The sequence below is a fragment of the Eleutherodactylus coqui genome, chromosome 7 (genome assembly GCF_035609145.1).
Source record: "Eleutherodactylus coqui strain aEleCoq1 chromosome 7, aEleCoq1.hap1, whole genome shotgun sequence".
Lineage (NCBI taxonomy): Eukaryota > Metazoa > Chordata > Amphibia > Anura > Eleutherodactylidae > Eleutherodactylus > Eleutherodactylus coqui.
The window spans coordinates 166,173,545-166,201,270 of record NC_089843.1 but is presented as its reverse complement, the minus strand read 5'-3'; the positions used below and the strand labels follow the sequence as shown (position 1 = coordinate 166,201,270).

The 27,726-nt window shown below is 45.8% G+C and overlaps 1 protein-coding gene across 1 annotated transcript in view; it reads right to left on the bottom strand.

Annotated features, from left to right (window-relative positions):
- The window catches only part of LOC136572933 (NLR family CARD domain-containing protein 3-like), a 106,147-nt gene that overhangs the window by 9,190 nt on the left and 69,231 nt on the right, over window positions 1-27,726 (bottom strand). The window contains exon 6 of the mRNA XM_066573968.1: window positions 2,434-2,517. Coding sequence (XP_066430065.1) covers window positions 2,434-2,517 — 84 coding nt within the window. The remainder of the gene's footprint in view (window positions 1-2,433; window positions 2,518-27,726) is intronic.

Sequence of the window (27,726 nt, the reverse complement as noted above, 5' to 3'; positions counted from 1 at the left end):
CACCATGGGAGAAGACCCGCGGTGCATCGTGGGTGAAGATCCCGACGGCCATCTTGGTGAAGGAAGAAGTAGGAAGAAGGAAGACGTCGCAGAGTGGGGATTCGGGTAAGTAATATATATATATTTTTTTTAACACATCCCTTGGGTTTGTCCTGCGCCGAACGGGGGGCCTATGGAAAAAAAACAAAAACATTTCGGCGCGAGACAACCCCTTTAAGTATTTTGCTTCTATTTTTTTAAAGGCTGAGCTGATACAGCAGACAGATATTGTAGGCAGCGTATATATGTATACTGTTTCCCTCTGGACGGGATGACGGCGGTGATGTAACGGGCAACGCAGAGCCAGGAAACAATTTTGCGCAAGCCTGCTGTAACACTTAGCTGCGTATTAATTAGGACTACTACCCCCAGCAGACACGCAGTACACTCAAGACGGTCACAGGCAGCCCAAATATAGTATTTTTCCCAAATTTGTTTGAAAAAGCCCACTGCCTATATAGACAGTATATCTCTTTCACCTTTCCCACTGTCCCTGCCTCACCAGTACTGGCCCTATACTATGTACAATGACTGCAGACTCAGGACGCAATGCTCTGCACGCCCGATATACAAAAAAAAAAAATGTGCAACACTGCTAAAAGCAGCCTCAACAGTACTGCACACGGTCAGATGTGACCCTAAGAAGGACCGCTGAGGTTCTTGAAGCCTAATATTACACCTAACACTCTCCCTATAGCAGCCGCAGCATCAGCAGCACTTTCCCTGATCTATGTCAGAATGCATCTGTGGTGAGCCGCGGGCGGGGCAGATTTAAATACTCTGGTGACACCTGATCTCCCCAGCCACTCACTGCAGGGGGGTGGGATAGGGCTGGAACATCACAGGAGGAAGTTGTAATGCCTTCCCTGTCTTTCTATTGGCCAGAAAAACGTGCAAATGTCTCAGAGATGAAAGTGAAAGTAACTCGAACATCGCGTGGTGCTCGTCTCGAGTAACGAGCATCTCGAACACCCTAATACTCGAACGAGCATCAAGCTCGGACGAGTACGTTCGCTCATCTCTATTGGTGACCTTTGGCTGATAAAGGTTTTAACAATGCGTTTTGTGGTTAAGCAGATATCCTCACTTATACTTAAGTGGGTGCATAGTTCAAAACGCCATGCTTTGTGAAATGTGTGTAAAGGGTAGGTTCCCTTCACCTTTCCCTGTCCTGCGCTTTGTGATTGGCAGATTCTATCAAGTTTCCTGGTATTTTGAATGCAAGAATAATGCAATTGCAGAACTTTTTTTGCTGTCATAACTGAAACAGGAACCTAACAAACTCCATCATAATGAAAAAAAAATAAAAATCAGTCATGGTAGTGATGACTCTAAAATAAGTGAAGCCTATGGTGCTGGTATGAAGGGACTTGTTATTTGCATAGCGCCAACTTATTCTGCAGCGCTTTCAGGTAGTTTATTACTCCCCCAGCAATTTGGGTACTCATTTTACCAACCTTTGAAGGAGAGAAGGCTACTTGAACCATGCAGGGATTGAACTTGCAACCTTCCGGTCGTGAGCAAGAGCTTAGGACTGCATACTGCTGCCTTAACACTCTAGCCATATTGTTCTTTGTCTTCTTGATCTTCCCTTTCCACTGAGCTTGCCAAGCATCAGTAGTGTTTCCAGTGAGATAGCGCGCATCACATGGACAAAAAAAAGAGAGGCGCAGTTTGATAATTTTGCCCTCTAGTGATATTTTCGGTTTGACGCAATCTAACACTACCATGTTCGTTGTCAAGGCAGTCCATGGTATCCGCAGCATTCTCCTCCAGCGCCATAGTTTAAACACATCAATTTTCCTTCTGTCTGTTTTCCTGAGTGTCCAACTTTCACAACCATGCGTAGTTATGGGAAAGACGATTGCATTGACCAGTCTGGTTTTTGTTGCAAAGCTAATATCCTTGCTTTTCCATTCCTTGCACTGCAATCCTACCAAGTGTAATCCATCTATTTTGTAGCATACCTGGACACATTTGAAAACATGACAAGACTCTCCCAGAAGACTTTGCCCTTCAATTCTAACGGTATGAAGGCCCATCAGCCTCCTCCAGTTCTTGCTGTGTCACACGCTATGACTGGAGTGGAGGATCCAGTCAGGCTTCTTCTCATGCTGCTGAGAGCCACAATGTTTTAAGCGGCAGTGAAGTTTTTAATAAACGTTTGCTTTTGGTTGGTGGCCTCAGCAATGGACCTTTAGAGCTGCTGGTTGGTTTGGGCAGTCATAGGCCCCAGGAAGCCGCCCAAACAGCCTACATTATTATAACCCAACATATATCATATGTTAATTTCCCCAAGAAAAAAATAGTATTGAAAGCTTAAAAAGAGAAACAAATTCTGCAAGGCATAGTGTAATGTCTCCGAAAGGAGACTGATGAGGACCTTATACTTACACCATGTGAAGTAAGGGTGAATTCAGTGAAGCTATGTCAGGCAACTGTTCAATGGCTGTGTAATTGATGTTGTTTCCTTCAAGCCTGTGAAAAATAATTGACAATTTTTGCTTGCAGTTAACACATAAAATCAATTTGCAAAACCATATGAAGATAATTCAAGGTATGTATAAACATTACATGTTCTAGAAAGGTAAAGTTGTTCCATTTTATATTATAACCATGCCTAAAGACATGCAGTCATATGATACTTCCTTCCATCTGCCCTAGGGTTGCCATCTGGTTAGTAAAGCAACTGTTCAAACAGTTAATAAGTCCCAAATAGTTACTCCGTTTGAGCACCTCTGGCCAGGCAGCAACCATGACAGTGAGCCCTTTACTCACTGAAGAAGCTCCAGTCTGGCCACCTTGGATACTTTAGGCAGGAATGCTGACTGCTTCCTGGTGTCTGCACTGCATACTGTACATGCAAGAATGCAGATGCCGGGGGAAGAGTCAGGGTCCATGCTTACAGCATCTGCGGTGGCCAGACAAGAGCTTCTTGAGTGAGTAAAGTACTTGCTGTAGTGGTTGCTGCCCAGCCAGCAATTCATGGATGGGTAGGCAACTAAGGGAGGCACTATTTGTATTGAGGCCGTTAAGGGGTCACTTGCTACAATATACTACCCTTGATACGCCAGTCCGGGTGCCCTAGATCTCACCCACAACCCCTGTCCCTGCCTACTTGCCTCCATTCCTGGCTAACCTCAGGCGGGCAACTGGGCGGCAGTCCCTACTCTCACTAGGGACCGAAAAAGGGCCGCTGGCGTACCTGGATGGAAGGGTAGAATACCAACAGAAAAGGCAGATGTAAATAACCAACACGAACAATACTAAGCAGAACTGAGGCAGATGGAAAAACCTGGCGGACGATAGCAAAGCATAGCAGACAAGATGACAGGGGCAGGAGACCAACAGAGGCAGGCTAGCTAGCACACTGAGGGAAACCAATAACTGGCAGTAATTGCCAGTCTCTGCCCGCCCTTTAAGCAAAAGCCTCCGCCTAGGGGCGGAGAGAGGGAGACAGACAACTCCCAACAGAACATAATAAAAGGGAGCTCGTGCACAGCTGCCGCACTCACAGGTGCACGCGCGCCACCAGCACCACGCCACCCACGCCGGCTGGGCACCCGCGCCCCGGCAGCTAGACAACAAGCCAGGGGGACGCGCCCCGACCGCAGGACCCCGCACACCACCGCCCCGGGAGGACCAGCAACCACCGCACGGTAACATCACTATTACTATTGGTGGCCATTATTATTATTGATGGTACTAATGAGAGTCAGTATTACTATTAGGGCTACTGAGAGGGGCACTATTACTAGTTGGGGGTACTATAAGTTTGTAGGACCACAGAGGAGGCATTATTACTATTGGTCAATTACTGAGAGGTTTATTGATGGTACTGGAGGGATAGAGAAGTGTGAGTTGTAGCAGAAAGAAGTCTTCGTGATTGTTTTGGCCCAAAAAAACTAAAGCGAACAGTCAAAGGAATCATCACCTGTGATTTCTGGAGATGACTGCCTGTAATCACTATCACTGTAGGTAACTACACTGTTATACTATCACTCTGTAGAGCTGGCTTCTGGCTATTCTATGGTGACCGCATTATTATTTAGAGGCATACTAGAGCTGAGCCACTGTATCTAAGCCCACTGTATCTGAGCCCATTGTGTTATAAAGGTTGTTATATATATAACTACAGTGATAGTGATTACAGTGCAGTCACCTCCAGCAATCACAGGTGATGATTCCTTTGACTGTTCGCTTTAGTGTTTTTGGGCCAAAACAATCATAAAGACTTCTTGCAGCTTAATCTAACACTTCTCTATCCTGCCAGTACCACCAGTAAACCTCTCAGTAATTGCCCAATAGTAATAATTAGAGATGAGCGAACGTACTCGTCCGAGCTTGATACTCGTTCGAGTATTAGCGTGTTCGAGATGCTCGTTACTCGTAACGAGTACCACGCGATGTTCGGGTTACTTTCACTTTCCTCTCTGAGACGTTAGCGCGCTTTTCTGGCCAATTGAAAGACAGGGAAGGCATTACAACTTCCCCCTGCGACGTTCAAGCCCTATACCACCCCCCTGCTGTGAGTGGCTGGGGAGATCAGGTGTGACCCCAGTATAAAAATCGGCCCCTCCCGCGGCTCGCCTCAGATGCCTTGTGAGATAGCTGAGGGACAGTGGTATCGTGTTGGAGCTGCTGTAGGGAGAGTGTTAGGAGTTAGTGTAGGCTTCAAGAACCCCAACGGTCCTTCTTAGGGCCACATCTAACAGTGTGCAGTAGTGTGGAGGCTGCTTTTAGCAGTGTTGCACTTTTTTTTTTTTTTGGTATATCGGCCGTGCAGAGCATTGCGCCCTGCAGTAATAGTCCCGGGACAGAAGTGTGGAGGCAGGGAGAGCGTTAGGAGTTAGTGTAGGCTTCAAGAACCCCAACGGTCCTTCTTAGGGCCACATCTAACCGTGTGCAGTAGTGTGGAGGCTGCTTTTAGCAGTGTTGCACATTTTTTTTTTTTGGTATATCGGCCGTGCAGAGCATTGCGCCCTGCAGTAATACTCCAGGGAGAGAATTGTGTAGGCAGGGCCAGAAGACATATATTATAGATTGAATATACGCAGTGGTCCTTTGGAAAAAAAATATAGGAAAAAAATCTATTTGGGCTGCCTGTCACTCTGCTCAGTGTTCTGGGTCTGTGTCTGCTGGGTGTAGTAGTTCTACAGATAAATACGCAGCCAGCTAAGTGTTACAGCAGGCTTGCGTCAAATTATTTCCTGGCTCTGAAATCACCGGTCTGCTGCAGTTAATAACAGTGCAACACTGCAGTTACGTCACACAGTCCAGGGCCAGAAGACATATATTATAGATTGAATATACGCAGTGGTCCTTTGGAAAAAAATCTTGAAAAAAAATCTATTTGGGCTGCCTGTCACTGTGCTCAGTGTTCTGGGTCTGTGTCTGCTGGGGGTAGTAGTTCTCCAAATAAATACGCAGCCAGCTAAGTGTTACAGCAGGCTTGCACCAAATTATTTCCTGGCTCTGAAATCACCGGTCTGTTGCAGTTAATAACAGTGCAACACTGCAGTTCCGTCACACAGTCCAGGGACAGAATTGTGTAGGCAGGGCCAGAAGACATATATTATAGATTGAATATACGCAGTGGTCCTTTGGAAAAAAATCTTGAAAAAAAAATCTATTTGGGCTGCCTGTCACTCTGCTCAGTGTTCTGGGTCTGTGTCTGCTGGGTGTAGTAGTTCTACAGATAAATACGCAGCCAGCTAAGTGTTACAGCAGGCTTGCGTCAAATTATTTCCTGGCTCTGAAATCACCGGTCTGTTGCAGTTAATAACAGTGCAACACTGCAGTTCCGTCACACAGTCTAGGGAGAGAATTGTGTAGGCAGGGACAGAAGACATATATTATAGATTGAATATACGCAGTGGTCCTTTGGAAAAGAATCTTGAAAAAAAATCTATTTGGGCTGCCTGTCACTCTGCTCAGTGTTCTGGGTCTGTGTCTGCTGGGTGTAGTAGTTCTACAGATAAATACGCAGCCAGCTAAGTGTTACAGCAGGCTTGCGTCAAATTATTTCCTGGCTCTGAAATCACCGGTCTGTTGCAGTTAATAACAGTGCAACACTGCAGTTTCGTCACACAGTCCAGGGACAGAAGACATATATTATAGATTGAATATACGCAGTGGTCCTTTGGAAAAAAATCTTGAAAAAAAATCTATTTGGGCTGCCTGTCACTGTGCTCAGTGTTCTGGGTCTGTGTCTGCTGGGGGTAGTAGTTCTCCAAATAAATACGCAGCCAGCTAAGTGTTACAGCAGGCTTGCGCCAAATTATTTCCTGGCTCTGAAATCACCGGTCTGTTGCAGTTAATAACAGTGCAACACTGCAGTTCCGTCACACAGTCCAGGGACAGAATTGTGTAGGCAGGGCCAGAAGACATATATTATAGATTGAATATACGCAGTGGTCCTTTGGAAAAAAAATATAGGAAAAAAATCTATTTGGGCTGCCTGTCACTCTGCTCAGTGTTCTGGGTCTGTGTCTGCTGGGTGTAGTAGTTCTACAGATAAATACGCAGCCAGCTAAGTGTTACAGCAGGCTTGCGGCAAATTATTTCCTGGCGTTCCGTAAGCGAACTCAGCCTCCAACCACAGGCCAATAAGCGGCACATTTAATTACAGTGTTGTGTTTCTGCATTCCTGGTAATACAGCATGCTGAGCGGTAGGGGTAGGCCTAGAGGACGTGGGCGCGGCCGAGGACGCGGAGGCCCTAGTCCGGGTGTGGGCACAGGCCGAGCTCCTGATCCAGGTGTATCGCAGCCGACTGCTGCGGAATTAGGAGAGAGGCACGTTTCTGGCGTCCCCACATTCATAGCACATTTAATGGGTCCACGCGGTAGACCTTTATTAGAAAATGAGCAGTGTGAGCAGGTCCTGTCGTGGATGGCAGAAAGTGCTTCCAGCAACCTATCGTCCACCCAGAGTTCTGCTGCGTCCACTGCTGCAACTCAGAATCCTCTGGCTGCTGCTCCTCCTTCCTCCCAGCCTCCTCACTCCATGAAAATGAGACATTCTGAGGAGCGGGCAGACTCCCAGGAACTGTTCTCGGGCCCCTGCTCAGATTGGGCAGCAGTAGTTCCTCTCCCACCAGAGGAGTTTATCGTGACTGATGCCCAACCATTGCAAAGTTCCCGGGGTCCGGGGGATGAGGCTGGGGACTTCCGGCAACTGTCTCAAGACCTTTCAGTGGGTGAGGAGGCCGATGACGATGAGACACAGTTGTCTATCAGTGAGGTAGTAGTAAGGGCATTAGGTCCGAGAGAGGAGTGCACCGAGGATTCTGAGGAAGAGCAGCAGGACAATGAGGTGACTGACCCCACCTGGTTTGCTACGCCTACTGAGGACAGGTCTTCAGAGGGGGAGGCAAGGGCAGCAGCAGGGCAGGTTGGAAGAGGCAGTGCGGTGGCCAGGAGTAGAGGCAGGGCTAGACCGAATAATCCACCAACTGTTTCCCAAAGCGCCCCCTCGTGCCATGCCACTCTGCAGAGGCCGAGGTGCTCAAAGGTCTGGCAGTTTTTCACTGAGAGTGCAGACGACCGGCGAACAGTGGTGTGCAACCTTTGTCGCGCCAAGATCAGCCGGGGAGCCACCACCACCAGCCTCACCACCACCAGCATGCGCAGACATATGATGGCCAAGCACCCCACAAGGTGGGACGAAGGCCGTTCACCGCCTCCAGTTTGCACCGCTGCCTCTCCCCCTGTGCCCCAACCTGCCACTGAGATCCAACCCCGCTCTGAGGACACAGGCACTACCGTCTCCTGGCCTGCACCCACACCCTCACCTCCGCTGTCCTCGGCCCCATCCAGCAATGTCTGTCAGCGCAGCGTCCAGCCGTCGCTAGCGCAAGTGTTGGAGCGCAAGTACGCCGCCACGCACCCGCACGCTCAAGCGTTAAACGTGCACGTAGCCAAATTTATCAGCCTGGAGATGCTGCCGTATAGGGTTGTGGAAACGGAGTCCTTCAAAAGTATGATGGCGGCAGCGGCCCCGCGCTACTCAGTTCCCAGTCGCCACTACTTTTCCCGATGTGCCGTCCCAGCCCTGCACGACCACGTCTCCCGCAACATTGTACGCGCCCTCACCAACCCGGTTACTGCCAAGGTCCACTTAACAATGGACACGTGGACAAGCACAGGCGGGCAGGGCCACTATATCTCCCTGACGGCACATTGGGTGAATTTAGTGGATGCTGGGACAGAGTCAGAGCCTGGGACCGCTCACGTCCTACCCACCCCCAGAATTGCGGGCCACAGCTCGGTGGTGGTATCTGCGGCGGTGTATGCTTCCTCCAATAAAGCACCTTCCTCCTCCTCCAACGCAACCTCTGTCTCGCAATCAAGATGTGTCAGCAGCAGCAGCAGCACGTCGCCAGCAGTCGGTGTCGCGCGTCGTGGCAGCACAGTGGTGGGCAAGCGTCAGCAGGCCGTGCTGAAACTACTCAGCTTAGGAGATAAGAGGCACACGGCCCACGAACTGCTGCAGGGTCTGACAGAGCAGACCGACCGCTGGCTTGCGCCGCTGAGCCTCCAACCGGGCATGGTCGTGTGTGACAACGGCCGTAACCTGGTGGCGGCTCTGCAGCTCGGCAGCCTCACGCACGTGCCATGCCTGGCCCACGTCTTTAATTTGGTGGTTCAGCGCTTTCTGAAAAGCTACCCACGCTTGTCAGACCTGCTCGGAAAGGTTGCCGGCTCTGCGCACATTTCCGCAAGTCCCACACGGGCGCTGCCACCCTGCGCACCCTGCAACATCGGTTTAATCTGCCAGTGCACCGACTGCTGTGCGACGTGCCCACACGGTGGAACTCTACGCTCCACATGTTGGCCAGGCTCTATGAGCAGCGTAGAGCTATAGTGGAATACCAACTCCAACATGGGCGGCGCAGTGGGAGTCAGCCTCCTCAATTATTTTCAGAAGAGTGGGCCTGGTTGGCAGACATCTGCCAGGTCCTTTGAAACTTTGAGGAGTCTACCCAGGTGGTGAGCGGCGATGCTGCAATCATTAGCATCACCATTCCTCTGCTATGCCTCTTGAGAAGTTCCCTGCAAAGCATAAAGGCAGACGCTTTGCACTCGGAAACAGAGCCGGGGGAAGACAGTATGTCGCTGGATAGTCAGAGCACCCTCCTGTCTATAACTCAGTGCGGTCAGGAGGAGGAGGAGGAGGAAGATGAGGAGGGGGGGGAAGACACAGCTTGGCCCACTGGTGAGGGTACACATGCTGCTGGCCTGTCATCCTTTCAGCGTGTATGGCCTGAGGAGGAGGAGGAGGATCCTGAAAGTGATCTTCCTAGTGAGGACAGCCATGTGTTGCGTACAGTAACCCTGGCATACATGGCTGACTTCATGTTAGGATGCCTTTCTCGTGACCCTCGCGTTACACGCATTCTGGCCACTACGGATTACTGGGTGTACACACTGCTCGACCCACGGTATAAGGAGAACCTTTCCACTCTCATACCCGAAGAGGAAAGGGGTTTGAGAGTGTTGCTATACCACAGGACCCTGGCGGACAAACTGATGGTAAAATTCCCATACGACAGCGCTAGTGTCCGAAGGCGCAGTTCCGAGGGCCAGGTAGCAGGGGAGGCGCGGAGATCAGGCAGCATGTACAGCACAGGCAGGCCAACACTCTTTAAGGCCCTTGACAGCTTTATGGCTCCCCAGCAAGACTGTGTCACCGCTCCCCAGTCACGGCTGAGTCGGCGGGAGCACTGTAAAAGGATGGTGAGGGAGTACGTAGCCGATCGCACGACCATCCTCCGTGACGCCTCTGCCCCCTACAACTACTGGGTGTCGAAGCTGGACACGTGGCCTGAACTCGCGCTGTATGCCCTGGAGGTGCTTGCTTGTCCTGCAGCTAGCGTCTTGTCAGAGAGGGTGTTTAGTGCGGCTGGGGGAATCATCACAGATAAGCGTACCCGCCTGTCAACCGACAGTGCCGACAGGCTTACACTCATCAAGATGAACAAAGCCTGGATTTCCCCAGACTTCTCTTCTCCACCAGCGGACAGCAGCGATACCTAAGCAATACGTAGGCTGCACCCGCGGATGGAAGCATCGTTCTGTATCCCCATCAAAAACGGGGACCTTTTCGCTTCATCAATCTGTGTATAATATTCCTCCTCCTCCTCCTGCTCCTCCTCCTGAAACCTCACATAATCACGCCGAACGGGCAATTTTTCTTAGGCCCACAGGGCTCAGTCATATAATTTTTCTAAACAATTTTTATACGTTTCAATGCTCATTAAAGCGTTGAAACTTTCACCTCAACCAATTTTTATTTTAACTGGGCTGCCTCCTGGCCTAGTTACCAATTAAGCCACATTAACCACAGCGATTAATGGGTTTCACCTGCCCTCTTGGTTGGCCATGGCCAATTTTTCTGATGTACATTAGTACTGTTGATACAGCAATTTTTGTGGGCCCTCGCCTACAGTGTAATCAAATTAATTTTTAGCCAACCTGCATTACAGCTGACGTTACATCTGCTGTGTTGGGCAATGCAATGGGATATTTTTATGTACCGCCGGTGGGTTCCAGGGAGCCACCCATGCTGTGGGTCCACAGGGAGTTGTAAATGCATCTGTGTCCACTTCTAAAGAACCCCAGTCTGACTGGGGCATGCAGTGTGGGCCGAAGCCCACCTACATTTCATCTGACGTTAGCTCTGCTGTCCAGGGCACTGCAATGGGATACATTTATGTACAGCGGGTGGGTTCCAGGGAGCCACCCATGCTGTGGGTGCACACGGAATTCCCATTGCGGAGTTGTACCTGCCTGTGACTATTTATAAAAAACCGCGGTCTGACTGGGGCATGCAGACACCTTGACAGAATGAATAGTGTGTGGCACATAGGTTCCCCATTGCTATGCCCACGTGTGCAGCTCCAGATGGAGGTGGCACAGGATTGGATTTCTCATTGCTTCTGTACAGCATTGTGGACTACCGCCCCGCCCCTTTTAAAGAGGGTCGCTGCCTTGCCGTGCCAACCCTCTGCAGTGTGTGCCTGCGGTTCCTCTGGCAGACGCACTTATAAATAGACATGAGTGTGGCGTGGCATGAGGGCAGCTGAAGGCTGCGCAGGGACAGTTTGGTGTGCGCTGTGGACACTGGGTCGTGCAGGGGGGTTGGTCAGCATGTAACCCAGGAGAAGTGGCAGCGGAGTGTCATGCAGGCAGTGATTGTGCTTTGTTGGAGGTAGTGTGGTGCTTAGCTAAGGTATGCATTGCTAATGAGGGCTTTTCAGAAGTAAAAGTTGTTGGGGGGGGGCCCACTCTTGCCGCTATTGTGGCTTAATAGTGGGACCTGTGTATTCACAGAAGGGGCAGTGAGAAAAAAGTCTCCAAAATTGTAGTAAAGCCCTATCACAGAGGTGACTTTCAAGTAAAAAAATGATTTTTATTAGAAAATTATTAAAATAAAACACGTAAGGGCACAACAAACATGACAAAAAACCTTTAAAAACGTAGTATAGCAAATGTTAGAACACGCCTAACACAATTGCTAAGAAGAAAGAGGGTCGGCCAACAAGAATCTAGATCTAACATGGGGGTCCCGGATAAAACTTTTGGACCTGCAGATCCAGAATATTGTGGCTTGACCCGTAACACTTCAGGTTGAAATCACTCAATGTCCTATCCCAATTAATAGATGTGATGGTGGAAGGGGTATAGGGGTGTTGTGATTCAAGCGGAAGGAAACAATCTGTTTTTTTGGCTGTTAATCAGTGTCCGGCTGATTGGTAATATTCATTAGCCCAGATAGCAGCAGCCGATCTCGTGTATGCAATTGTGTTGGGATTTCGTCATTGATAATAAAATTGGTTTCAATAACTTGAATCCTATAAGTGTCGGAATCGCAATTGATCCCAACACCAATAAATTTGTATGGATTTGGTACTAATCTCTGTGCCAAATCTCTTACTTCTGGCAGAGTCTCTCAACGATCACTGAGACTTGACAGAATTTAAATTTCCGTTATAAGGGTCATAATAGTCAATGCCAGGTAGGACTCTAACGCTCCAATTATTATTTTTACTCAATAATTCCTCATTTTTGCTCTTTCTGCTCAACGCGTTTCACCACTAGATTCCGTGGATCATCAGGAGCTTAGTGAGATTAGATCTTATTGAGGAGATTTTGAAAAAGTCTTAATAGGCTCAATGACAAAGAATCAGATGTCCTAACAGAGAGGAGACAACTGTTTCGGCAGAATGTTTAGGAGATGAACAGAATATAAGAAGTCTCTATTCGTAGGTCCTTTGTGCTAGCGGGAGCCAGAACATACAGCTAAACCAGCGTCCCCTTGAGGTATTAACAATATAACGCTGGGCTGATGCCCTGGAAATATTTCTCCTTCTAGGCGAAGGTTCAGGATGTAAGAGAGGCTCCTAATTAATCAGGATAAACAGCTCACTTTTGGATGTATGAGATTGTTCACCCAAGCCTAATGTGCTCTCCGCAGGATGTTTGAGGAGGTGAACATAGTATAAAAAGGAATCTCTATTCTTAGGTCCCTTTTTTTACTGTCAAAAGACAGAACATGCAGCTCAATCAGCGTCCCATTAGGATATGGGCAAAACCATACTGGGCTGATGTTCTGGAGATATAATCCCTTCTGAGCCGCAATTGGGGTATAAGAAAGCCTCCTAGTCCATGAGGGCAGTCAACCCACCTACGGTGTATAAGATTGTTCACCCAAACCTAATCTGCTCTTTAGAATAGATTGAAGCTTCAAACCGGCATGTGTATCAAAATAGCCCTATATCCAAACTCAGTGGATAGTTGTTGGAGAAAATGCTCCAATATAACACATGTCAGTTATGAGAGGCTATGCTATTTCTAGCTCCATTCTTGAGATAATACCCGGAGGTTCCCACCCCGACCTCTCCTCCCCTTAGGTGTCAAAGTGACAGAAGAAAGTATGCATTGCTAATGAGGGCTTTTCAGAAGTAAAAGTTGTTGGGGGGGGGGGGCACTCTTGCCGCCATTGTGGCTTAATAGTGGGACCTGTGAACTTGAGATGCAGCCCAACATGTAGCCCCTCGCCTGCCCTATCCGTTGCTGTGTCGTTCCCATCACTTTCTTGAATTGCCCCGATTTTCACAAATGAAAACCTTAGCGAGCATCGGCGATATACAAAAATGCTCGGGTCGCCCATTGACTTCAATGGGGTTTGTTACTCGAAACGAACCCTCGAGCATCGCGAAAAATTCGTCTCGAGTAACGAGCACCCGAGCATTTTGGTGCTCGCTCATCTCTAGTAATAATGCCTCCTCTGTGGTCCTACAAACTTATAGTACCCCCAACTAGTAATAGTGCCCCTCTCAGTAGCCTTAATAGTAATACTGACTCTAATTAGTAGCACCAATAATAATAATGCCCCCTCTCAGTGCCCCCAATAGTAATAGTAATGTTACCAGAATAAAGTAGGGTATGAGTAGGCTCTTAACCACCTGTGCAGATATATGAAGACGCCAATAGCCAGTGCCCCGATTTCCTGTGGTAGGAGCCTCATCACAGGGCCATCGCCACCTGTCATACAATACAGGAGGCATTGGGGGCTTGCACCTTACTACAAGGAGGTCTTAAAGCATAACACCATAATGTTAGAAGGGTAACAGACAGTTCTCAGTTTATTTATACATTTTCAGGTGGCATAACAGAGATACAACCATACATGGTGATAAATCATATTCCTTTTACCTTGGCCAGTATTTCTTGGTAACAAAGATGGCAACCCTACATGGTAGTAAGGTAAAGAATCAAAAGCAATGCTTTCGTCCCTCCCAGATAAGACTAGTCCATATCCAATATGTGTGTGGACGTCAGCTGTTTCTTCAGGTAAGCTTTATTAAAAGACCAAAAACACCATACAATGCAATGTTTCAGCTCTATAATGAGTTTTCTTTTGAGCAAATCATAGGAGTTGTCCTGAGGATGAATGTTTTCCTTTTTAGGGATGACTTCTAATTGCAGAAGATGGGCATTGCCATGGGGTTCAACTTGGCCCCCACGTATGCTAATATCTTTATGCCCTCTCCTTTAAAGGTAGATATGTTTCCGCGTCTACTTTTTTTAACCGCATCGTGTGCCTTTGGGGTTTTATAGATGATATTTTTTACCTTTGGACAGGTACTGGAGTTGTTTCATGGTATGTTAAATAGTTGATTGAGTGGGATACAAACAACTTCTAGGGACTCAATTCAATTTTTGGATACACAGGTGTAAGCTGAAAATATAGGGTGATTGATCATGTTGCCTCTTTGTGTAGAGCGGGTGAAAGGGAGCATATTCTAAGAAAAAAGGAGATTAAATGGATCTATACACTTGATACACCATATCCTAAGGGTTTACATATGGATTTTAATATGGGTGGATTGTAAATTTGATTAACATGTCTATAGAGTGTTACATCCCTCTGTATTTCTTTATCTATAGGGATTTGATTTGATATATGGTATTTTGTATATATATGCTTATATTTTTTAGGGTTGGTTTTAGATACCTCACCTCCTCTGGGCTTCCCTCCTTTGTGTGCCAACACACAGAAAAGATTATACAGTATTTAGTACCTGTTAAAACATTGGGAGTGTTCTTTTGGATGATTTTTATGTAAAATGTGGCTGAAGTATAGAATATTATGCGGAAGATTATTAATGTGATAGAATGTCCTGTTTAGCCTTTGGTTATGGTGCTTAATGATTGACACATAAGATAACCAATTGGGAGTGGATTAGCATTGAGGATCTTTCATTGTGGGCAGCGAATGTGCAGTGTACTATTTTGAAGTCGATCTTCTGATTTCCTGGGGCATGCTCATTGGGAAGCAGTAATGAATTTGTGGACATGTGCAATGGACACAGGAGGACCCTGATAGCACTCCACTCGTCATCCAGCTAAGAATATTGGATTTCCTTATATCGATGATATGTGCATATATTCAATATTTTACAGGTGATGATTATCCTATATTCAGTCGTGGCGATTTTAGGATGTATTGTTGATTGGTTAATTTGCATTTGTAATGTTGATATTATATAATAACTTGTTTTAGCCCCTATGATTTGCTTGAAAAAGGCTCAACTATAGAGTCAAAACGTTGCATTATATGATTTTTTTTTTGGCCTGATAATGAATTTTGCCTGGAGAGAGTGCCAACTTCCACAATTGCAAAGGTGGCAACCCTAATTTCCTCCTCTCTTAGGTCTCCTTCCCATGGGCAATACGCAGAGAATAGAGACCATTGCTGTCAATGAGTTTGCACACATATCCTAATTTTGTGCGCACATTTCTCAAGGGCGCAAAAGAATAGGACCTGCTCTATTTTTGTGTGCATTTGCGCACCACGAGTCTCTACAGAAGTCTATGGGAGGTGTGGAAATTGGCAAGCAATGCACACACAGATGCACAATACGCTGTGCAATTTCTGTGAAGAAAGGAACACATTTGGAACTCATTAGGCTTAATAGCTATTTAAATAGGGGCATGTTCGTCCTCCACACACAAATAAACATGACCTGCCTGCGCAAAAAAAAGTAAGCACAAAAATGCATATGCCCATGTGATGGAGCCAGTAGTAGTAATGCATGACTGTGGGATCAATCTATACATAGCATTTATTTATAGCAGATGTTTCCTTTGGAACACATACGCCTGCAAAGGAGCTCGAAACACAAAATGCTAAGATTTTTAATCACAACTATGTGCAAGTTTGCTTAATTTTTAATACTGGAGCGAGGACATGCTTTTAAAGGGTAACTGTACTTTAGTTGTTTTTTATGTAAAGTAGAAGCGATTGGAAGCCATTGTCAAATATATTTAATTAACTTATTCCTTGGGCTGTTAAATTATGTTAAGTCTATATAATAAATACTGATTGATCAATTTTTCTGCAATAAAGAAGGAGAAAAGCGAGCAGCTAGCGTGGGCTGCTTTATACATTCATTGTATGCAGAACTACAATATTTGTGCCAAATCAGAAAACAAGATAGAAGGAGACCTCCTCACCCTCATATTCTTTTATCAAAAGGAGAAAGAAGGGAACATTTGTGTTTGCCTGCCTTTGGGCTCACTAAGACAGGCGTATGCGGCCTGCATATTACTTGCGTATTTTTCATGAACGTAATACACAGTGCTAAAAGTCTATTGATTTGTATTGGGCCACTCACACCAGCAATTTTTTTTCACACACATACCGTGTTTCCTCGATAATAAGACCTACCCCGATTTTTGGGTGGGGGGCTTGAAATATAATGCCCTCCCTGAAAATAAGCCCTAGCTAGAATGTATGAGGAAAAAACAACAATACTCACCTAGTAGAGAGGATTTGGATCCCTTGCGCTGGGCTGTGCCGCTGCTGCAGGATGCTGTGTTCTCCTGAACAACGACAGAACATTTCTTTCTGGTAGCAGGGGTTGAATACCCCGCCTCCAGCAAGCTAATGCTTTGATTGGTTAATCAAGCCCTGCATCAGCAACTCAGAGCCAGTGCTCGATTAACCAATCCCAGCCAATAATCGAATGACATCATTGAATGGTTGTGATTGGTTAATCGAGCACGGGCTCTGATTGGTTAATCAAGAGCCACATCAGCCAATCAGAGCATTAGCTTGCTGAAGGCAGGGTATTTAAGCCCCGCTACTAGGAAGAACTGCTCTGCCAGGGGGTATTATTGTATTATGTTGCCATTGGAAGTTAGGGGTGGCGACATAATACAGCTTTTTTGACAAAAGTTAATGCCCCAAGCTTCTGATTGGCTGGGCCGTGTTAAATGCAGAGAGCCGCCAGCAGCCGGCATGCCCAGCAGCACAGCCAGCGGACGGGAAGTGTGACACAGCCAGGCCGCCACACATTAGAAGACAGACGGTGGGCGGGACGCCTGACAGCACAGCCTGGTCGCCTGCCAGCATACATTAGAAGACAGGCGGCGGCTGGGACGCCTGACACAGCCGGTGCGCCGCCCGCCACACATGAAAAGACAGCGGTGGATAACAGGTGCCCAGCGGGAGGAAGAAATCCACAGCGCCGCCGACACTGACAGCGGTGGAGCACCAACTGGAGCAGAAGGCCAAGGGTCAGCACTGAAGCGCTGACGGCAGCACGCAGAGGGCCGGGGGTGAGTCACAGCTACAGTTGCTGGTGTATACCTCACTCCCGAGGTCTGTGTCTCAGGCAGCCAATGCAATCACGCTGTATTGCTTTTTGCCTGCCCCGGAGGGAAACCTCCAGGCCAAACAAAAAGCAATACAGACAATGCTAGCCAATCGGAAGCTAGGGGTGTGACAGGGGCATTCCTCCATCAAACTCCTGTCAAACCATTAGCTTCCGGTGGCGTCAAAGTACAATAATACCTTGTCGGAGTTTAGGAGAACATGGCAGCCTGCAGCAGCGACAGAGACCTGCGCGAGGAACCCGAATGCCGGCTGCTAGTTGGGTATTATAAGATCTCCCTACCTCCCCCAGAAATAAGACACCGCGCCTCTTTTGGCGCAAAAATTAATATTAAGAAGTCTTTTTTTTGAGAAAACATGGTATTGTGTACGGAAAAAATAAGGCAGCAGATTCTATTTTGGTGTAAATTATGTGCGTAATACGCAATAATGTAGGCTATGGGGATTTAACATACTCAGCAAATGCATATGTTACATGCTTATTTGCTATGTATAATGTATTACGCATGTTAATTATGATGTGTGTAATACACGGCCAACATGCGCCTATGTGAGCGAGCCCTTACCTCGTGAGGGGAAATGGATCTGTGAAATGTGATGCTGAAGGGGCCTTATAGAGGTTATTGAGGCCCTTACTGAGACAAGTAAAAGTACTTGTCACATACAGTACAGCTGAGCCTTGCGGATAGTGTAACGGGGCTCCGAGAACACACAGCATCACAGATCTTTTCCAATTTCTCGCAACAATTACATGCACCTGCCATTCGCAAGAGTGTTTCCAAAGCACACAGAGTGAGGCCATGTATAATAATACGACTGGAGTTGATTAATAGAATCAGGGAAAATATGTTTCATAAAATTGTCCAATGTGTTGCAATGATTAAAACAAACTCATGTTTTAGCGGCATTAATTGTCTCTGGCAGGCCATACAACGTGAAAACGAACCTGCATTTTGAGCTAAATTAAAAACTCCCAGAAACAGTCAGCATGTTCTCAATTAAGGATTTTCAGAAACTTGGCAAAATATCTGCCATGGGCACAACCCAATTATACTTTCAAAGCTGCCTTCTGAAGGAAGTCATTATAGTATGTAGTATCATTTTCATGGTAGAATATTTTACTCTACTGTCAGAAATGCAGTAATTGTCCTATTGTATGTTATGACTGTCTTACTTCCCAGCGCATCACTTCTGTTTCCTGAATATAGATGTGAAAAGCAAAATATCAATTCAGCTAGAATAGTACTTCTGTCAGGAGGTAGAGCTGAATTTGTATGGTAGTAGAGAGTGCCAACAGTGTCCTGATCATCTTGACTCTCAGTAGTTAAAGGGGCACTAATGTTTCAAACAACTTCTGCCCATGTAATAGTCTGTGTGCCTCATCAGTCTTGTAATAGAATTCATTATTTTTTTTGCTTTACCACTGTACTTAAAGGCTGAAGTGACTGCCATTAGGGTGTCCTTTTCAGCCCCTCTGCAATCCACTGCCTGTTGTTAGGTATTGAGCTTTTCTAGTTGCAGGGACACTAGGATGTGGCGGAGGGGCTGTAGGGGAGGGTCTATCTTCATAGACTGCTCCCCCACACTGACAGGCTGACAAATCTGCAGACACTGTGTCTATAGTCTCCATAATCTCTGCCTCTCCTGCTGTTATAGCACGTATATGTGTATGTGTATATTATATTGGGTTTACTAATAGTGATGAGCGAGCATACTCGCTAAGGGCAATTGCTCGAGCGAGCATTGCCCTTAGTAAGTACCTGCCCGCTCGAGACAAAAGGTTCAGGTGCCGACGGCAGGCAGGGAGCTGCGGGGGAGAGCGGGGAGGAAAGGAGGGGAGATCTCTCTCTCCCCCCGCTCCCCCCTGCTGACTGCCGCTACCCGCTGCTCTCCCGCACCGGCATCTGAACCTTATGTCTCGAGCAGGCAGGTACTTGCTAAGGGCAATGCTCGCTCGAGCAATTGCCCTTAGCGAGTATACTCGCTCATCTCTATATACTAACCATTTAATCAGAATGTCTCTGAATGCCTGAGTCATCCTAGTAAAGCAGAGGGGCAGGCATTCAGATAATGAGAAAAGCTTCTAGTGCATACAGCAAATATTTCCATAGCATACCATTCATCTGATGGAGGTCGAAAGACAAAGACCCTGATAGTGGCAAAATGTTGCGATTTTTGTAATGGAAAAATTTAAACATACGTGATTTTTGGACACTTTATGGTAGCTGTTACATGTATGTGAATTAAAGACTGTCTTTCAGTGGATTCCTGAATATGGGTGACTCTTACATCTGACTTTTAACTGTTTCATAAGACATATAGAGTACTGTCGACATTCTTTACTATTGTGAAGGCTAAATAGTCTCCACTGAGCTGGTATACATCAGTACACTATTTTTCCTAATAAATAGAAAAGCACGGCCGACTGTGCTTTTGTATATAGTTGGTCACTACCAAGCAAAATTAACAAGCAGAGTCAATGGGCAGCACATGGCAGTATATGCCTATACGGCTACATACTGTACGTTGGAGCCTTCTGACAGCATGAACCTCCGACATAAAACTTGAATGCAGCCTGCACTAATGGTCTAATAGTTTTGCCTTGATCCTTTGACAGCTATTTCTGAACTATTAGAACAAAGACAACCTTGTTTGGGTAACAATGGTTGGGGAATGCACAGAATGACATTCTGTACCACAAATTGATCTCTTCAAGTAGGGTGTATATGTATATAGTACTGACTGCTTAAAGATAGAAAACCCTCTTGCTCCATGCACCCACAAAACGCAGAACTTTAGTACTATAATGCCCAGAGAAGTTATCAAAATTGGCATTACAGCTGGGGGCGACCTAATAACTATGTATAAGTAACTAGCGTACCCGTCGCGCGTTGCTGCGAAGACAGACAGACATACATTCATTCGTTTTTATATATCTAGATAGCAGCTTTCAAGTTACCTCAGCGGTATAATATATAACAACCAATCACAGCACAGCAGCTTTCATGTTACCTCAGCAGTATAATATATAGCAACCAATCACAGCACAGCTTTCATGTTACCTCAGCGGTATAATATATAGCAACCAATCACAGCACAGCTTTCATGTTACCTCAGCAGTATAAGAAATAGCAACCAATCAGAGCACAGCTTTCATTTTACCTCAGCAGTATAAGAAATTGCAACCAATCACAGCACAGCTTTCATTTTACCTCAGCATTCTCAATATCCAGCAATTGTCTTGCGAAACGTTCAGCGGATGCATCATTTTGTAGTTGAACACTCATCCCGTTGCTCGTAATGCCTTTTGCTTTTGTGCTTGAGATGGAAATCAAACGATCTTTGTCTGGGGGGCATAACTGTCGACGATGCTCGCAGGATAGTTGTACTATGCCAGTAATCTTCCCAGGAGTGTACTCAACAACTTCACAAAGTTTCATGGCGATTAGATGAATGGTGTAGTAGCGCAAAAAGGACAGACAGACAGACATACATTCCTTTTTATAAATATAGATGACATCAGGAAGTGAGAGAATTAGATTCCGTACGTAAAATTTGGACGCTAATTATTTTGCGCTTAGAATTGAATAATCGAGTTGGGACCCATTAACTTTTTCTATTTTTGACATAATCAATGCTCGTGCCAAATTTCAAGTTTCTATGACATTGGGAAGTGAGAGAATTAGATTCCGTACGTAAAATTTGAACGCTAATTCTTTTGCGCTTAGAATTGAATAATCGAGTTGGGACCCATTATCTTTTCCTATTTATGACATTATCAATGCTCGTGCCAAATTTCAAGTTTCTATTACATTGGGAAGTGAGAGAATTAGATTCCGTACGTAAAATTGGGACGCTAATTATTTTGCGCTTAGAATTGAATAATCGAGTTGGGACCCATTAACTTTTTCTATTTTTGACATAATCAATGCTCGTGCCAAATTTCAAGTTTCTATGACATTGGGAAGTGAGAGAATTAGATTCCGTACGTAAAATTTGAACGCTAATTCTTTTGCGCTTAGAATTGAATAATCGAGTTGGGACCCATTATCTTTTCCTATTTATGACATTATCAATGCTCGTGCCAAATTTCAAGTTTCTATGACATTGGGAGGTGAGAAAATTAGATTCCGTACGTAAAATTTGGACGTTAATTCTTTGGCGCTTAGAATTAAATAATCGAGCTGGGACTGATTAAATTTTCCTATTTATGACATAATCAATGCTTGTGCCAAATTTCAAGTTTCTATGACATTGGGAAGCGAGAAAATTAGATTCCGTACGTAAAATTTGGACGCTAATTCTTTGGCGCTTAAAATTGAATAATCGTGTTGGGACCCATTAATTTTTCCTATTTATGACATAATCAATGCTTGTGGCAAATTTCATGTTTCTACAATATCGGGAAGTGAGAGAATTAGTGGCAATGATGGAAATCGAACGATCTACGTGGGGGGGGGGCGTAACTGTCGACGACGCTCGCACGCGCGCCATTTATCATATTATATCTATATATATAAAATTGAATGTATGTCTGTCTGTGTGTGTCTCTGTCTGTCTGTCTGTTTGTCCTTTATGCGCTACTACACCATTCATCCGATCGCCATGAAACTTTGGGAAGTTGTTGAGTACACTCTTGGGAAGATTATAGGCATAGTACATTTATGCTATGATAAATGGCGTGCGTGCGAGCGTCGTCGACAGTTACGCCCCCCCCCCACGTAGATCGTTCGATTTCCATCATTGCCACTAATTCTCTCACTTCCAGATATTGTAGAAACATGAAATTTGGCACGAGCATTGATTATGTCATAAATAGGAAAATTAATGCGTCCCAGCTCGATTATTCAATTCTAAGTACCAAAGAATTAGCGTCCAAATTTTACGTACGGAATCTAATTTTCTCACCTGGATATTGAGAATGCTGAGGTAAAATGAAAGCTGTGCTGTGATTAGTTGCAATTTCTTATACTGCTGAGGTAAAATGAAAGCTGTGCTCTGATTGGTTGCTATTTCTTGTACTGCTGAGGTAACATGAAAGCTGTGCTGTGATTGGTTGCTATATATTATACCGCTGAGGTAACATGAAAGCTGTGCTGTGATTGGTTGCTATATATTATACTGCTGAGGTAACATGAAAGCTGCTGTGCTGTGATTGGTTGTTATATATTATTCCGCTGAGGTAACTTGAAAGCTGCTATCTAGATATATAAAAACGAATGTATGTATGTCTGTCTTCGCAGCAACGCGCGACGGGTACACTAGTAGATAATAATAATAATAATAATCTTTATTTGTATAGCACCAACATATTCCTCAGTGCTTACATAGACAGGGGGAATACAGAAAGACAAAATACAAAAATACAAAAACCACTCTGACATGTAGTAATCAATTGATGGAAACAATAGGGGTGAGGGTCCTGCTCCAACTAGCTTACATACTACAGATAATGGGGTGATACTGAAGGTAAAGGGCTGGAGATGTGCACGGTATGGCGGGGTGGAGAGTGAGGGATGTTATACGTATGGTGGCTAAGTCGGTGTGACTGCAGGGGCAGTTGATAGCGGCTAGCACGGACTGCAGTCAGTAGGACAAGGAGCGTGTTATCAGGCGGAGTACAGAGGGGTTTGGTTTAGGAGATATGGTATGCCTCACTCAAAGGTGCATTTTTAGGGCATGCATGAAGTTTTGTGAGTCATGGAATACACGGAGAGTTTGGGGTAGCACGTTCCAGAGGACTGGTGCTGCTCTGGAGAAGTCTTGGAGGCAGGAGAGACAGGTTCAAATTAAAAGAGGCACTCAGTATTATTTCGTTAGAGGAGTGGAGGGATCGGGCTGGGTGGTGGATTGAGATGAGGGAGGCAATGTAGGGCGGAGCGGTGCTGTGGAGAGCTTTGTGGATGAGGGTAGTGAGTTTAAATTGTATTATGGATTTGACAGGCAACCAGTGTAGTGACTGGCACAGGGCAGAGCGGTCGAAGTAGCGGCTGGACAGGAAGAAGAACCTGGCTGCTGCATTCAGGATGGATCGGAGAGGGGAGAGTGTGGCGTGGGCAAGGCCGATCAGCAGCCAGTTGCAATAATCGAGCCGAGAGTGGATGAGGGCAACAGTGAGCGTTTTTAGCGTGTTCACGGTGAGAAAATGGTGGATTCTTGTGATGTTCTTGAGGTGCAGCTGACATGTTCAGGCCAGAGATTGGATGAAGGGGGTAAAGGAGAGATCGGAGTCAAATTTATCCCCAAGACAGCGGGTATGCTGTCTGGGAGTTATGGCGGTGCCACACACTGAGATGGAGAAGTTAGGATGAGGTCGGTTAGTAGAGGGTGGAAATACCAGTAAGTCAGTTTTTGAGAGGTTCAGTTCTAGTTAGAGAGAGGACATAGTGTTAGAGACAGCGAACATAGTCAGTGGTGTTCTGAAAGAATGATGCTGTGATGTCATGGGAAGAGGTGTATAAATGGGTGTCATAAGCGTAGAGTTGGTATTAGAGGCCAAAACTCCTTATGGCTTGTCCAAAAGGGGCTGTGTAGATAGAGAAAAGGAGGGGGCCAAGGACCGAGTATTTGTAAGCTAAAGCCAGGAGTGGGTCCAAAACACAGAGAAATACTATAAGGGCAGCTTCACACGAGCCACAGCACAGTGTATTTGCACTTGAATGAGGTTTTAAGAAGTGCATGTGCACGTGTGCCTGAGCACAGTACTGTACTTTTTGCGCACACACGGCCAGTTCACACGTGTGTGATACACCCTTTCCATGGATTTAATGGCTATTTAAGCCTAACAAGGTCCAGGTGTGTTCTTTTCCCTGTGTTTTGCGCAATGTCTCACTCTTCCCCTTGGTTATTTTCACACTTCCCATAGACTTCTATGGGACTTTTGCTGCACAAAACGCAGAAAAATAGAGCACTTGTGAGAACAAACCAACTGAAATAAATGGATTCTATTCTCAGTGTTTAGTACGTGCAGATTTTGTGAGCGCAAGTACCTGCACAAACAGTCCTTATAGAAATATGTTCATGTTTTCCGTGTTTTGGACTAACTCCTGACTTTGGCTTACAAATACTGCCATGATAAAGCGGTCTTAAAGACTAAAACCTTTTCAATTGCACATTACTTATAGCCAAAAGCATTAGAAAGAAGGTAGCAATGAAAGATTACATATGCCTGAGATAAACACGACTGTCCTAAAACAAAAACAGTCTGCAGCATGGGCCGCCAAATGGACCAATTGATCTTTGTCTTCATCAATATTCTAGGTTTCCTCTTCGAGGCAATAATTTATGAGGTGATAAAAAATTCACAGCTGCCCAACCATTTGTGAAGGACATTAACATTCATTAATAGTAGTGCTGGTCTACTGCAAGGCAACTATTGGTGGATGGAGCAGAATATGAAAAAAATATCTAGTACAAGGAATGATCATTGTTGTACAGTCTTATGAATGTAGGAGTGCTTAGAAAAGGTCTAGATTTCCTGGATTGTAAAGCAAAGTCTATATTGTCTTTCTCCTGTATCTGATAAAGAGATAGTAATCATGTAAGACATTTAAATACCTACTTTATGGCTTATGGCTGATATATGCTGTCTCTCTCTGCAGGGGAGGGAGCAATGCACTGAGCTTGCGCTCCCTCTCTGCCCTCTCTTTGCCCCTTGCCACTTTTTGCAATGGAAGGGGCAGAACTTAGCTCTGCCCTTGTCCCACCCTCCTATTGCAAGCAGTGGCGAGGGGTGGAGAGGGGGCGGGAGCTCAGTGCACTGCTCCCAGCCCGGCCCGCCTCCTCCCCTGCAGAGAGGGACAGCGTATATCGGCCAGGCGTGAAAACCCAACCGATATACACACATCGGAATAAGCCCTCAGGATGTATTCAGAAGTTGTGTTCAGAAGCATTTTTTTAACCCTTTCCAATCCAATTTGTATCCTGGTTTTCCTAGGGGGCTTACTCTTTTTCTGCTGTTACACAACGGCGCTATCTGCTGGCTAAAGCCAGCACTGCATGAGGTGACACGTTGGATAGGCTCCGACAGCAGAGAGACTGGCAATATATAGTAAGAGAACCCCGACGGTCATCTTCCAACATCGGAGCTGTACAGCCTTAAATCATAATGTCTTTAGATGTCAGACAGTGGATTGGAAAGGGTTAAAATCATAAGATATAATGAAATATGACCGCAACTTGTGAACACATGCTAGGCGTTCTTGCTTGCATTGACATGCGAACGTTCATGGAAGCACAAACAGAAATATGTCTTGGTTTCTTTTAAAGCATATTCCTCAGTGCTGTACGGAGATTGTAATCACTCCCTACAGTTCTTATCCCCCCTGGGGCTCACATTCTCCTGCCTCATGTACAAACATTAACAATTACTGTATATAGGAAGCCAACTAACATGTATGCTCGTGGTGTGTTGGAGGAAACCAGAGACCCAGAGGAAGCCTATGCAAATTCAGGAGAACATACTAACTGCATATGGGTGTTGCCCTTCTAATATGGAAGTGAATTGCAGGCAGCATTGTTAATTACAGCTAACATCCTGCTCTAAATGAGTTAAGTAATTAAAGTAGCACAACAGCAAATTGTGTTTTGCCTATGTGATTGTTCTCAACAACAAAAAAACAAAGTAATCTTGTAGATATGATATCTTTCAATAGCTAACAAAAAACATGGTGTTATAGTGAGCTTTCAAACCTACTTCAGGTTCTTCCTCAGGCTTATGGAATAGATCTGAAGACTCATGCATTTATATATACATACATATGACAAGGCACAGACATGGTGAGATTAATTTGCACTTTAAAAAATATCAGAACAGGATGAGTAGAGAAGTAAATACTTAATTAGTCCACTGATAAGGATGTATAAATATATCAGGGGACAATACAGAGATCTCTCCCATCATCTATTTGTACCCAGTACTGTAACAAGGAGGCGTCCTCTACATCTAGAGAAAAAAAAGGTTTCTACAGCAATATAGAAGGGGGTTCTTTACTGTAAGAGCAGTGAGACTATGGAACTCTCTGCCTGAGGATGTGGTGATAGAGAATTCAATAAAAGTTCAAGAGGGATCTGGACACCTTTTTTAGGCGATACAATATTATATATTATAATCACTAAAGATGAGCGAACGTACTCGTCCGAGCTTGATACTCATTCGAGTATTAGCGTGTTCGAGATGCTCGTTACTCGTGACGAGTACCACGCGATGTTCGAGTTACTTTCATTTTCATCTCTGAGACGTTAGCGCGCTTTTCTGGCCAATAGAAAGACAGGGAAGGCATTACAACTTCCCCCTGCGACGTTCAAGCCCTATACCACCCCCCTGCAGTGAGTGGCTGGCTAGATCAGGTGTCACCCGAGTATAAAAATCGGACCCTCCCGCGGCTCACCACAGATTTATTCTGACATAGAGGAGGGAAAGTGCTGTTGGTGCCGGAGCTGCTATAGGGAGAGTGTTAGGAGTATTTTAGGCTTCAAGAACCCCAACGGTCCTTCTTAGGGCCACACCTAACCGTGTGCAGTAGTGTGGAGGCTGCTTTTTGCAGTGTTGCACATTTTTTTTTTTTGTATATCGGCCGTGCAGAGCATTGCGCCCTGCAGTAATTATACATACTCCAGGGCCAGTAGTGGTGGTGAGGCAGGGACAGAAGACATATATTTATTGAATATAGGCAGTGGGCCTTTCCAAAAACATTTGGGGAAAAAAATCTATTTGGGCTGCCTGTGACTGTCCTCAGTGTACTGGGTCTGTGCTGGGTGTAGTTGTCCTCCTAATTCATACGCAGCCAGCTAAGTGTTACAGCAGGCTTGCGCAAAATTATTTCCTGGCTCTGTGTTGGCTGTTAAATCACCGCTGTATTCCAGTCCACAGTGCAACAGTCTGCAGTTATTTTACATACTCCAGGGCCAGTAGTGGTGACACAGGGACAGAAGACATATTGATTGAATATAGGCAGTGGGCCTTTCCAAAAACATTTGGGGAAAAAAATCTATTTGGGCTGCCTGTGACAGTCCTCAGTGTACTGGGTCTGTGCTGGGTGTAGTTGTCCTCCTAATTCATATGCAGCCAGCTAAGTGTTACAGCAGGCTTGCGCAAAATTATTTCCTGGCTCTGCTGTGCGTTCGGTAAGCAAAGTCAGCCTCCAACCACAGGCCAATAAGCGGCACATTTAATTGCAGCGTTCTGTTTCTGCACTACTGGTAATACACCATGCTGAGGGGTAGGGGTAGGCCTAGAGGACGTGGACGCAGGCGAGGACGCGGAGGCCCAAGTCAGGGTGTGGGCACAGGCCGAGCCAGTGCGGTGGCCAGGGGTAGAGGCAGGGCCAGACCGAATAATCCACCAACTGTTTCCCAAAGCGCCTCCTCGCGCCATGCCACCCTGCAGAGGTCAAGGTGCTCTACGGTGTGGCAGTTTTTCACAGAGACGCCTGACGACCGACGAACAGTGGTGTGCAACCTTTGTCGCGCCAAGATCAGCTGGGGAGCCACCACCACCAGC